The following is a 13,742-nucleotide window of genomic DNA, read 5'->3' on the forward strand; positions in this document are numbered from 1 at the left end:
GGGGGGGGGGGGGGGTTCCCATTATCCACCTTTACATTTTTTTCAAAGATAGAAAGGACAGTGAAAACTATAATAAATGTCCTCACTTTGATAATCTGGGTTATTCCCACACAAAACACTGATGTTTATGGTCAAAATTAGGACTAGTAAAGTGGGTATCAACTATTTAATATTGTAGGTATTAACTATAGATAGGAAATCTTAAGGCTTAAGTTGAGTGTATGTATCCTTGTGTGTGTGTGTGTGTGTGTGTGTGTGTGTGTGTGCGTGTGTGTAGACCTTGAGCTTTCTGCCCTGATACCAGTGACACACAGAGAGACAAACAAAGTGGTGTCTGGTATCACTGCAACAGTGGGTTTTTTTACTGATTGTTTCACTGCAACAAACCACAAGTCTTTTTGAACTTTTCACACAAAAAAAATCCAAATTTGCAGTCATGAATTTGGTATTAAATGTAATAGGTTTGCAAACGTCCCTGTGGAAGTAATTGTAGTCCGACTTATCTTACCACAATGAATTACTCAATTGATTCATATTCACGCTTTCAAATCTTAAAATGTAAATATAAATATACTTACAGTGGGGTCCAAAAGTCTGAGACCACAAGGGTCACCTATACAAAAATATACAAATATACTGGATACTGTATACACTGTGATTTTGATCTGGTGCTCACAGAGTTTCAAGTCTAGCAAGATAAATGTTAAGTTAAGTCTAATTAGAGTATTTCCAATTATTTTAACATGAAACTAAGGAAACTATGCTACCTATGAAATATCTCTATTTTTTATTTTTCAAGCAATAATTGCTCAATGAAGGTTGGGTAACCTGTGAATTACTAAATCAGTTTGCTGACTTCATAAGCATACTCTATATTACTGATTCATGAATTACAAATCATTTGCTACTTTCAAATGTAACTTGTGAGCTAGTTGGGGGAAGATGAGGGATGTCGCCCACACGGTACTCTCAACATTATTGTCTGTGTCCAGAAGCTACAGGGGCTGACAAGCTAACAAGGTAGGAGACAGGTAATGCAGGAAATGCAACAACATAATGACGGAGGGAAAAGATGAGACTGGAAAAAAATGTTTTACCTTAAAATATTATAACACTTGACTATATGACTTAAGATACAGTACAATGACAAAACTTAATACGAAAAATTAACTTCTGTGGCCTCCGTCATTTCTGAAAACATCAGCAAACATGCCAGAGGCTGCCAGCTCGGAGCTTTCAGAAAATTCTGAGGTCGTGGACGTCACAAGAGGGGAGCACTGGTATGGACTCTGGACCCCATTCGAAGGCAGAACTATGACAAAACCAATGTTTTCATTTATAAATGATTAATAAAATACACCTTTAGATATAAAATTACGCTTTCTTTCAGGGAAAAACAGGTTCATTCTGGTAGTTGATGTGAAATTAAGGTTCTTGCTAAGAAACCATTAAATCACTTAGAGATTACAGACCTGTAAAATAAATCATTACCCGCTTTTCTACTTATGCTACTCTTGCATCACGTTTTTGTCATTTGCCATTATTATGTTAGTGGCATCTGTTTAGCAGAAGGTCCACAGTCTCACTTGTTACTTTTACTTGCTGCTTATCGCCAAAATACCAACATGACCAAAAAAGAGAAGAAAACCACGAGAGGAGAAAGAGCAACTGATATTTACATCCGGGTTTGATTTACTGTAAACACTACCTGCAGGTCACACCCACGCAGCCGTGACAGGTCCGCATGAGACAGGTGAGTCATTAGTTATAAGAACTGAATACACTTGTTTGGTATTATTAGCCGTGGTTATTCAGAGGAACCTTACTGACATTTGCACCGCATCCATGGACTCACCTCATCTGGCGAAATGAGGGCGGAGCAACCACGAAACAATGACTGCCGGTATGATGAGTGTGTCAACAACCTGTTGACGGAAAAGTCCCCTGAATATAAATATCCACATTCCACCCTGACCATGTTGCTGCCGTGATTAATGGTTTCATGCAAAGCCAGCAGGACTTCCTAGAGGAAGAAAACAGAAAAGGGGGGGGGGGGCTATACAAAGCCATACAGAGACTATTCAGATAAAATTAAAATGGTAGAATCACTCCCATTTCCCATGCTGCTACATACCGAAACGTTACACAGCCTGTCGGGGGAAATTTACTTCCATGTGTCCTGGAATGTGGCTAAATGTCACATGGGAGCAGATCTGAAAGATTAAGCCATGGAATTATTTATAGCACTTGGTACACTTTATATACACATGGTGGGGGGGGGGGGGGTGGGTTCAAACGTATCGTTTCATCGACTGTTGTTATTTTACGTGCGTCTAATTGTCATAGGAATGTGAACAGGAGAGAAGAAGAGAAGGAGAGAGTAGGAGGGGGAAATAAAGGGAAGGAGGAGAAAAAAATAAGTGCAGTGATGTCAGCCCGTCCCACTCCCATTCAGTACAAATGCAACAGAGCGGAGCAGAGGCTGCATACCACTGCTGCTGACGACTGACCTGACCCCACACAGACACAAAGGCTCACTCTCACACCGCCTCGCGTCACACACTTTCATCATACCACACTCGCAGAGCAACTGAAACTCCAGACCAGTGCACAGGGAGATGCAACCGGCTGGCATCTACTGAGTAAGTTTCCCTCTTCTTTCTTTCTTTCTCTGTCTGTCTGCCTTTTGTGGTGATTTGCCGTTCTCCGGCCCTTCATTTATCCCCCACACTCTGCTCTGCCGCTGTGAAATGAGCAGTGTTTTCTCACACTGAGGGACTTTTCAAACTTCTCTCTCAGTATGCCACGCACATACCTTTTCCCTCCGCTCACTGCCTTTCTTTCTCTTCCCCCTGCATGTGAACAGAGGGAGAGACAAATCCTGGACTTATTTGCATGTTGGCACAGAGCCAGAGCTGGATACTTTGTCTTTAAATGTGTGTGTATGTGTGTGTGTGTGTGTGTGTGTGTGTGTGTTGATCCACTCATATGTTAATTTTGTCCTTGTGTGATGTTGATTCTCTGCCGTGCCTGTTTCGGGATGTTGATGTCTGTGATACGTTTGTTGTGTTTACGTCTTGATTCAAGGTTTTCTTTTGTGCAGCTGCACCCAAGTTCAAATGTGTCCAGTTGATTATAGGAGCTGTGATGCAGGTGGAAGACTGCGCTTGTGTACAGGAACTTTGCCACAGAGTCCGTTGTTAACTAGCAGATCTTTTCATCTCTGGTTTTTGTTTGTCTTGCTCTCGATCACAGACTCGCACAGCTCCTGTAAAATGAACACAAAACACAACCATCTGTAGACAGTAGACAAACTATGTACCAGAACATTAAGCACAACAACCTCTCTGGAGACCTTGAGATGTGCTGCTCAGTTGATGAACAAATTGATGCTTGTTATAATGCTTTACCAGAATATCGGACAACCCTCGGGAAGAGATTGGTGAACGGTTATCTCAGACTCGAACCCCATTGGCTCTCACTCAGCCGCTTATTGTTCAAATCTTCCCTGAGTGTGCACAAGGTGCGGACTGCTTTTACAGAGCATGTTTACATGCAGATTAAGGTGAAGGTTGTTTTGGGAGATTTTTTCCCTTTCCTCAGGACGTCCCGGCATCAGTTTCACGTGTGTTGATAAGGTGTGCGAAAAACAGTCGAAGTTGATTTGCGTGTCTGTTTGTGTGTGTGTGTGTGAGAGGAAGAAGAGAGAAAGCGGCACAACTGTAGCCCTATTTCGCTCTATGTCTGTTGCAACCAGATAGCATGCTGTAATTAACACCCCACCCTGTGTGTGTGTGTGTCTCTGTGTGTATTGACATACTGAACCTGCCTGTTTGCCTTTCAGTGTTTGAAAGCGCAACAACATTCCCACTGCCTACTGTATGCAGAATAAACACTGGACACACACACCCACACTACTGTTTGTATTTTGGCTTATTTGCTTAGGGCCTATTGTGATCTGCCAGCCAATGCAGAACAAAACAATACAGTAGATATAATCTCTCTCTCTCCCTCTCGCTCTCATTCTCTCTCAAAACCAGAGCAGCAACCTTCAGCAGAGCCCATTTGATCCGGGACACGCTGCACCTTCACTTCCAGGGAGCCAGACAAACTCCTACTGCACCGAGGAAGGGCACTTGGCGAAGGGCGCTACAGTGACCTCCGGCAGTTAAGACTGTACCTGATTCCCACATCCCTTTAAAGAGAAAAGGGGAACCCGACTCTGAGCGGAGGGAGAAAGGAGGGACGAGAGGAGCGATCATACCTCGCCGCTGAAACACGACTCCACTGGACGGAGAGGCAGAGGGGCTGACGGCTGTCGCTGGCAACCCGGGAGCAGAGGCAGGATGCTGGCCAAAATCCTCGAGGACATGTGGGTGGAGCCGGAGGTGCTGGAGGCCCTCAGCGAGGAGCAGAAGAGGATCCTGTTCCTGAAGATGAGAGAGGAGCAGATACGTCGCTGGAGAGTGCGGGAGGAGAGGGAGGAGGGCGAAAGGGGAGAAAGCAACGACGCCGGGCCAAAGAAAGGTAGAGTGGCTCTTTTGAACTGGTTGTACTGGTTTTGTGGGGGAGAAACAGGTCTCGATTAATTACACCAAAGAAGAGAGATTATGACGATGATTTGCAAAGCAAAGCAGGAAAACACTCAAATCTGTTTCTGTTTCTGGGGAAGGTGGCCGTTCATTTCAACAGCAACTCTGACATAACTCCAACATGGGATTAGCTTTCACCTTGTTTCTTTACTGAACAACACCAGGTTACCACAGCTAATGTGAAATATTGACACAATCACAGAGTGTGCAGTGCATTTACAAACCTCTGAAATATCAAACTGAGCTGTAATCTCGGCTTGACCTCAGATATATTCATGCCCATTGAAAACAGAGCGATCGCACTCACCGTCCTCAGCATCGTGTGGTGGAAGGTGGATGTTTTGAGACGCGTTGATATTCTACGGTTGCAAGCATGTGACGCATGTTGAGTTTTCAATGCTGGTTCTGAGAGAGCATGTGGAGGCCTTGAAACAGGCATTTACAGGAAATATAACTGATGAGTAAAATGGATGAATATAAACGACAAGACATTATTACATCATAATCATAGAATGACATTTTGGTGACTAGTGTGATATTTCTTCAGGTGGTAGGGTGGTACTGGGGAGAGTCACAGCCTCAGCGTTTGTAAAATCATGGCCACACACATTTAAAAAAGAGTGATTACTGTTTTTGTTTTTTTACCTGTAACTATATTGAATCACTGTTACGAGTGTTTCTTCACCTTAATTTCATATTGTCTGCCGCTGGCATCCCTTTTACGGCCCAATTAGTGTTGACCAGAAATCTTCTCAGCTCTGGGTGCACATGAGTAATGAAGCCACAGATACACAAGCCGTGTAGTAAAACCCTCTCAGGTTACCAATCTCATTAATGTGTTTAGATTGCGGCCGAACATTTACGGTCCGGTGTCGGCCGTCCACGTCTCCCTCTGCTCCGCCTTTTGTGTCCCACTCATTTCATCCACCCGTGCTCCATTTACAGTGTTTATCTGATTCACAGGCACCCTGGTCGACCCCCCTGGTTCCCCTGCATGATGATAGCGTGTGTGTGTGTGTGTGTGTGTGTGTGTGTGTGTGTGCGTGTGTGTGTGTGTGTGTGTGTGTGTGTAATACTGCGCGAGTGTGTGTGATAGACATCTTCTATCACAGCTAGTTGAATCGTTCTTCTGGCGTCGCCCCACTTTAAACCACATATTAAGTTCCCTTCTTTGTTTACCCAATCTCTGCTATGTCACCTGAGAGGCAGCAGAGTATGCATTGAGTGTCTGTGTGTGTGTGTGTGTGTGTGTGTGTGTGTGTGTGTGTGTGTGCGTGCGTGCGTGCGTGCGTGTGTTACACGACAGACAGTCCAGTTTGGCGTCATTCGTGCTTTGTTCACCGTGTTGCTGTCAGGAAAGGCAGTCATTACATGCGCAGACAGACAATCTAACTGACAACTACACAATTAAACCATACCTGGGTATAAAGATTTCCAGTATGTGGTTAACTTGTGGGTGTGACACCCCGGGTCTGAGATGGAAATTGCCTCTTGTCTTGCGTCTTGTTATTGCTCATTGCTGCGACTGTGTGAACATAAAGGTGTGTTGCGCGCAGGCATTGAGTGACTAGTGTCAGAAAATGTCCTCTGGTCCCACACACACAATGTTCCCGTATGTGCTGTGTGACAGTTCAAGTCATTCTCCAAACTATGAAACAGAAACAGAGCTGCCTTTGTGAGCTGGTTTTCGAACAAATCTGTAAGTGAGGAGGTGATTATTTCTGTTGACTCCTACAGTTTCTGCTCATTCGGTCTGTTGAATCGTTCAAAGGGGACAAATCTACACTGAGATAAAGCTGGTGAGAAAAAAAGAAAAAAAGCTGCTGCTGCAGCACAGCTAGAAAAGGATTAGAATTTTAAAAATGTAAAGCCGTGCCCTAATCAATGATGTCATGGCAGGTCGTTCACCTTTATCAGGTACTGTACTGTCATGGAAAACATCTGGTGTCACACATCTGGGATGGAAATGTCACGGAACAAAAGTGTATGGGCTTGGGAATTTATTTGTGTGTGCATGTGCGTGTGCGTGTGTGTGTGATAACATGCAGGTTAGCTAACCAAAGAGATATGTTGCGGTAATAATTACCAAAGTGCATTGACTTCTTAAAGATTTGCACCAGACAGTTCATTCAAGATACAGAGTGTATCAAAACTAAACATCGGCACAACATGCAGGTTGTGTAGAATCCAAACATCGAGGGGAGTTTCTGTTAAACTGACCCGGGTTAGTTTCGTGTATGCCTTCCTGCTCACTGACGGGAAGCCCTCACCCTTTGTAATCATTCCAAATTATTTCAACATACTTTATCAGTATCCTGCCATGAGTAATGTTTTACAGTGTCACACAATAAAAATTTTAAAAAGCATGAACGGAGAGGAAACGACAGATGAAAGACGCTGCTGTAGAAAAAGAGCAAGGGGGCAAATGGAAAAGAGTTTCACGGTCACAAGGTCCACTGCCCCTTGTGTGAATGTTTCCCAAGCGCCTTTACTTATAGGACAGCACCACCTTCTGGACATAAGCCAGCATAACAATTCATTTAACAGCCTGCTGTGTGTCAGCAAGTCCTGCTCCGAGCCTGACATAACTGGTATTTGCATGTGTCTCAGGTGATCGGTTCATAAAGTGGACAGCACCCAACTACAGGTGTGAACACGCCCCAGAATCACATGATCACTCACACGCCACATGCGTATGCGATCCAACCGGGGCTCATGTGGCCACATTCTTCTGGCGGTGTGAAAGCAAATGTGTTCAGGGTCACATTGAAGGACTGCCAACTCAAACTGATGCAACTCATTTTTTTTTACTTTTTCAAATGAGTAAAATCTTAATTTACCTTATCTCTCTCTTTCTCTATCTCTCACCCACACGCGAGAACACACACTGACAACAAACCCGTTTGTCACAGTCAGAGCGTCTTAAAACAACTCCACGTTTGTTCTTTGCAAAAAGAAATTACGTTCGTGTTCATTTGCACACAGGAAGTGAAATCTGATCACGAGTGGTCACGGGAGACGTGCGGAGACGCGGCTCTAATGCCAGGTGTGAACTGATGCACTCAGAGCTGTGAACTTGTGATCAGATCACGAACGTTGATGCCACGTATGAACAGGGCCTCTGTGAGGAAAATATACTGTCTCTCTTGTGAGCTCACCCTTTTTGTTCCTCTCTCTTTTCTCCCCCCCCCCCCCCCCCCCAGCTTCCAGTAAACACGTGCGGTGGCTGCTCGGTCGGGACGGAGATGTGAGCGTCATTGTCATCGGAGAGGTGGACGAATTCAGGTCCTCCAAACTCCTACAGAGCCTCATGAACCACAGGTAGACACAACAATCACAGGACGCCTGTCAAATTGTTACATAGTCATTGATTGTCTGATTTAAAACTTAAATACGACAAGGAAATATAGAACTATTATCATTTCCCACAGAAACTGGTTGTTGTTTTCCGGTAGAATTCAACGGAAGCAACATGGTCCAGAACAAATCTCTTCAACTGTGTATTCCATGCTTGCTTTATTTTTAACACGACCTAAGAGGAGATTTTATAAGAGCAATTGTTTTTAAGTGATACACTGACAACTATATGAACATAGATGATACCTCACAGAGCCCTCAGTGTGTTCAAAGGGTTACATAACTATGATTGGCTTTGATAAGATGAACAGTGAATTAAAGAGTTTCAGTCAGCTCGCCGTCTCCTCGTCTCAATTTGATTATAGAAATAATTTCTCCAAATGACTGACTAGGGGGATTGATTCAAAGGTTGGGACGGCTGTCTGTGGGACTAAAACTGGAAGTCTTTGTCTTACAGACTCCACAATGATAATATGAATGGCATCCAGACAGTGAAGCTGCTGCCAGGAAGAGAGGCCAGAGAGCTTGGCTTTAAAGAAGAGATCCAGCTGCCCCTCACAGATGTTAGTCTGAGTGAATGTGTTTGTAATGTGGCTTTGAAGTTTGGAAGGTAAAATGGCCGTTGTATTACAGAGTCTTACCGTCAAATAATGTCCCACTTACGTTCAGGATTACCAAGCGTCACCGAACAACCAGTCATCCGAGGAAGACTCCTGCAGCGCCGATGACGACCTGAAGGACCCCGCAGAGGACAGCGACAGTGAATCAGGCGGCAGCGCAGACAATCTCAGCAACTGGGATCCTCTCTGCAGGCCCCATCTTAGTCGCCATGGCAACCAGGCGCCGCTCAAAGCCCGACTGTCAGACACAGAGAGCGCCGGCCTGCAAGACAGAGGTGAGAAAACAAGAAAGGAGGGGGGGAGAGAACCCTGACTTGTGGTTTGTTTGTGTGTGTGTGTGTGTGTGTGTGTGTGTGTGTGTGTGTGTCAGTGTGTGTGTGTGTGTGTGTGTTTTAAAATGACAGAATATGTAAAGGTAGAAATCTACCACATCGTAAATATACACCATTACAAGTCACCGTCAGGCAAGCAGAACAAAAAAAATACCAAAGAAAGGATAAGATAAAATAAACTGTATTGATCGCATGCAGATAAACGGAAGTGTCATAGCAGCAAAAGTACAAGAACACATGCATAGAATACATTGTACATTGTACTGCATACATAAAGAACATCTACTATATACTTAATAAGAAAAATAATAAAGGGTACTAAACAATATATTCACCAACAGTATTACATGTATTCTATTTACAGAATAACACATTTAATTGTTCAATATTATGTAAATGAAGTTTGTTGATGGTGTAGTTAGAGGGTTTTTTATACTGGCAGATTGTCTTATATACACTTATTCACCAATGCTTTTTGTTAAATATGAATCATTCATTATTTAATAAAAACTATAGCCAGTGGTGGGCAAAGTACACAACTCCATTACTTGAATTAAAATATAGATAGTCCTGGTCAAATGTTACTCCAATAAAAAGTGAAATTATTACTTGAGTTCAAGTAGAGGAGTACTTGCTTTTAAAAACACTTTAGTATTCAAAGTTCCTTGTTTTTATCTCAACGCACTGTACTGCACGTACCTCGACATGCTTTGTCAGGTCGGATGGCGAATTCTTGTAGTCCGTGATGTAGCTGGTGCGCGGTAAACACTAAACACTGCCAACATTTAAAACACTAAGAAGAAGCCATAACTTAACTTATATCCATAACTTATATCGCATAGCTAACCTACTGTACAACCCCCTGCTGGTGACGTCGCCTCGTTAGCTAGCTACCTGTCCTGTACCGACCGGCCGCCCGGTCCGGGTGGCGCATGCGCGAGGTAGAGATACGGCAACACCACTGAGACAATCAAGATACACGCAGAACTGCGTCAACACATGTTTATGGAGTTTTGCGTTTTGTGAAGAAAAAAGAAAAAGGGAAAAAAAAATCATCATCCGCTGACTTCAACGCAAATGCAACGAGTAATAAGGCCTTAATAGAAATGTTGTGGAGTCAAAAGTAAAAAGTTTCCTAAAGAATCTAATACTCAAGTATAGTACAAATACTCAAAAACTTTACTTAAGTACGTGTACTTAGTTACTGTCCACATCTGAATATAGCTATGAGGTCAATGTCTAATTATAAATATAATACTTCTCTGTAAAATCTAATGAAGTGTAAAGTAGCAAAAGATGGAAATGGACAAGATCTGAATTGTACTTTAGTACAATACTTGAGCGAATATACTTTTGTTTACTTTCCACCACTGTTTTCATCGTATATAATTCTCAAGAGAAATTGTCTACCAGTTTACACTTATGTTCTAATGAAAACCACGTATCTACAAACTTGGGGCGATTACAATTTTTCTAAATAATCTGAAAGATTAGACTTTTCACGACATGAGCTGGAGGTTTAAAAATCCCTTGGATTTACGGAAGAATTTTTAAAAGGGGTCTTATTTTTCCTTCACTAATGAAAATTTCCCTTTGTTCTTTTTTCTTCCCAGGAGTTGTGTGTCGTGAAGAGCAGGAGTCTGAACGCAGAAGTCGCGTAGCGCAGCTCAGGAAGGCGTTCGCAGATGACCACCACAACACGACACCTGCCCGCAGCAAACCTCCTATACCTGCCAAACCTGCTCATCTACAGAAAAGAAGTACACCATTGATCCATTAGGTCACCGGGTGTATCCACCCTGCTACAAGACAATACTTGAACCTTAAAAGGGGGAGCATGCTGTACTGACTTTGTCGTACCCACTGTGGAAATAATGGCTGTTACATGCTGCTGGACCAGGCGGCAAACACATGTGAAGAAGAAGGTCCTTATTTGAACGTGAGTGGTGAACTGACGTGCACTTTATTCGGCCAGTGGAAGGACCGACCAACAGACAGAGAGATGTCTGGTGGGGTGGAGTGAGAGAAAGACTTGAAAGCTTTCTGAATGATAAAATGAAGCAGCTTTGATGTTGCTGAGTTCAAATACGCTCACGTAACTTTTGTTATTGATAGGCAGACGGAGCACCCGGTTCACTTCTTAAATAACTGTCATGAAGAATAATCTTTCAAATGTCAATAATGTGTTGTTATTACTATTATTAAAGCGATAGTGTTTCGCTTTTTACTCATTTCTTCTGTACTGTGTTAAATGTCGAAATAGTTTGGTGTTGGTTTTTTTGAGTCAATGTAACTTGTCACTGTGCTGTGTTAACACCACTGATGTTCACCGGTGATGGCAACATCTTTATCCATCAACTTGGCAATCAACCATTGCTTTGGTGCAGGGGTGTGCGGATAAATAAAAAAGGGCTTCATTCTCGGTAAACGATCAATAAGATGTACCTGTCTTGTGCCTTTTGTACCTCAGAACACTTTAAATCCCAAACATTGACCAATGACCACGCATGCATTCAGGAACAGTTGAGGTTTCAATGTGTTGCACGAACACTTGCAAATTTTGGGAAGAAACCAAACCACGCACCCTTACTAAATGATCAACTGACGTGCTCTGTACTGTACCATGTGCCTACCTGAACATTAATACCCCCTTTAACAATCTGCTTTCTTCTTCGTGTAAATGATTGAACAGGTTATGATGGTGTCACAAATATACAAATATGATTTACCAAAATTGTGAGAAAATCACAAAATGGATCTAGAGTGCAGTTTGTGGACAGTGACGCTATTTCCTCTACTGTAGCATATTGGACCTAAAAACAAACTGTAACTCTCAGGCTTAAAAAAAACGGACTAGTGGCTTAAAATAGAGTGAATTTACGTCCACAGGAATGAAGTAGCCATGCTAGTGGGATGGCTCAAGGAGATGGCAATGATAGTCGGGCACTTGACTTCACTTGATTCATTAAACTTTGTTCAGACATCCATAATCCCCACAGTATGATTTCCAATCTTTCAGGAGATCTCCTGACTTTTCATCTTTACATTACATTACATTCATTTTGCTGATGCTTTTTCTCCAGAGCAACTTACACATTTTTCACACATTTCAGAGGTAGGCAGGTAGCATTACAGGTAGTTTTGACAGGGAATCAAACCCCCTGACCTTCTGTACCAAAGTCAGCAGTGCAACCCACTAAGCTATACAAGCTACCAGCATTTAACACCGTCATCTGATCCAGGACTTCAGATTATCACCACATAGCTACAAAATGATTCCATCAACCGGAGAAGGACTTACATCTATTTTTTTAATGCTAATTAACAAATGTTAGCATATGCTAACACCCAAACTGAGATGGTGAACATGGCAAAATGATACCCGCTAAACATCAGCGTGAGCATGTTTGGCATGTTTGCATTAGCATTTAACTTAGTGAACCAATTTCAGGTAGGCTACAGCCTTTAAGTAAAGTGAAGTATGATAACATTTTAGTACAGTTATCATATTTTCGAATAGTTTTCATATTTAATTGTTATTGTTATTATTATTATTATTATTATTTAATTATTTATTTATTTTCACACGTCCACTTACATTACTTTCTTTTCTTTTTCTCTTTAACTCCACATTATCGGGTTGAAAGCTCTGGGCACCAAGACAACTTTGTGTAGAACCTTTTTCTTTGTCAAACATCATATATAATATATGTAATATTTAATAGCAAATTATCTGTAATCAATGGCTTTTCTGAAGCCCACAGACATCAACAGACAATTGTTAGCTTCTTTGTGTCTCAATTGTTTTGGTGACTCTTTGCCTTCAGTCTTATCCACAGCGAATGAAACACATGATCATTTTGGCTGAGGTCAGCTGACAGGGGTCAGCAGATAGACTTGGCTTGGCAAGAGAAATTCATTTTTCTGGCCCTTAAAAAACCTGCTGTGTTTAGGATTACTCACCTGCATAGACATAAAAAGAGCTCCCGTTACTATTCTAGTCAGCCATTCGTTTTTGAACACAGTCGATTCCTCTTTGAGTCAGCACTTTAACTCAATGGTCATTGTTTCCTGCCAGCGGTAAGCTGGAGTACAGATCAGATGTAAGAAACTGCAAGAACATGTCTTACAATGACGCTGCTTCACTTTTAATGTTTGTCGTGTTTGAGCTAGTTACTACCTAACTGTTAGGTCACATGCTCCCTTCACATGTTCACTAATTCTCCGTCAAAACTCTTCTCCTGCTGACATTTTGTATTTAACCTTCCAGTTGTATTTGTTTTGAATATTTACTTAATGGGTTCATTTGTTCATTGTTCGTGTTAAAAGGAACAAGTTAATGAAAGTAAAAGACTGGCTTCATTTAGTCTTTTTATTTTACATTTAACAAAGTTGTGTCTGTTCGTAGCATTCATTCAGTAGGGGTAGGTGGGGTTGCTGACAGGGGTAAACACTGAGAAGTTGTTGATAGTGATCACTTACACAATGATTATCTATTCAGTGGGATGCATCAAAAAAACGGCCCGTCGGAGATCAAACACAGAGCACAAGAAAGCTGATTAGCATGTGGTTTAGACTGAGACAGAGGGCGAGACGCATGGGGAGACAGAGCAAATGGGCGTTAGGTCACGGGAAGCAACACGTCACACTCAACTCAATAAACCCCTTCGCATTCCCTCACCACCTCCACACCCTCGGCCTCTGTGCATGCGCTTCTGTGTGCGAGGGAAGAGTGTGCGTGCGTTTGTGTCTGTCCACCCATATATCTTGCATCATGTGACTTGACACGAGCAGTCATGCACACAGTGTGAAAAGCCCCGCTAAATATAGGAGGACAGTGT

General features: G+C 42.5%; 1 protein-coding gene and 1 long non-coding RNA gene across 6 annotated transcripts; one reads left to right on the forward strand and one right to left on the reverse strand.

The window, feature by feature from the left end:
• Positions 1–331: 331 nt before the first annotated feature.
• Positions 332–8,750, reverse strand: LOC118318974. Of its 4 annotated transcripts, none has more exons than XR_004795870.2 (5): positions 8,613–8,750; positions 4,265–4,430; positions 2,816–3,268; positions 2,135–2,213; positions 332–2,023 (listed from the first exon to the last, which is right to left on the reverse strand). It is a non-coding gene; the product is annotated as an uncharacterized LOC118318974 (long non-coding RNA). The 4 variants fall into 4 exon arrangements; XR_007031463.1 differs by having other exon boundaries at positions 332–2,056; XR_004795869.2 differs by having other exon boundaries at positions 332–2,213.
• zgc:92242 (uncharacterized protein LOC436899 homolog) lies at positions 2,312–11,341 on the forward strand. Of its 2 annotated transcripts, none has more exons than XM_035648988.2 (6): positions 2,312–2,642; positions 4,041–4,527; positions 7,796–7,913; positions 8,407–8,512; positions 8,619–8,844; positions 10,515–11,341. In XM_035648988.2, the coding sequence occupies exons 2-6, from the start codon at positions 4,347–4,349 to the stop codon at positions 10,679–10,681; spliced, it is 798 nt and encodes a 265-aa protein (XP_035504881.2). In that variant the 5' UTR covers positions 2,312–2,642; positions 4,041–4,346; the 3' UTR covers positions 10,682–11,341. The 2 variants fall into 2 exon arrangements, with proteins under 2 accessions (XP_035504881.2, XP_035504882.2); XM_035648989.2 differs by having other exon boundaries at positions 4,046–4,527.
• Positions 11,342–13,742: the final 2,401 nt, after the last annotated feature.

This window comes from Scophthalmus maximus, chromosome 9, assembly GCF_022379125.1.
Source record: "Scophthalmus maximus strain ysfricsl-2021 chromosome 9, ASM2237912v1, whole genome shotgun sequence".
NCBI classification, from domain to species: Eukaryota; Metazoa; Chordata; class Actinopteri; order Pleuronectiformes; family Scophthalmidae; genus Scophthalmus; species Scophthalmus maximus.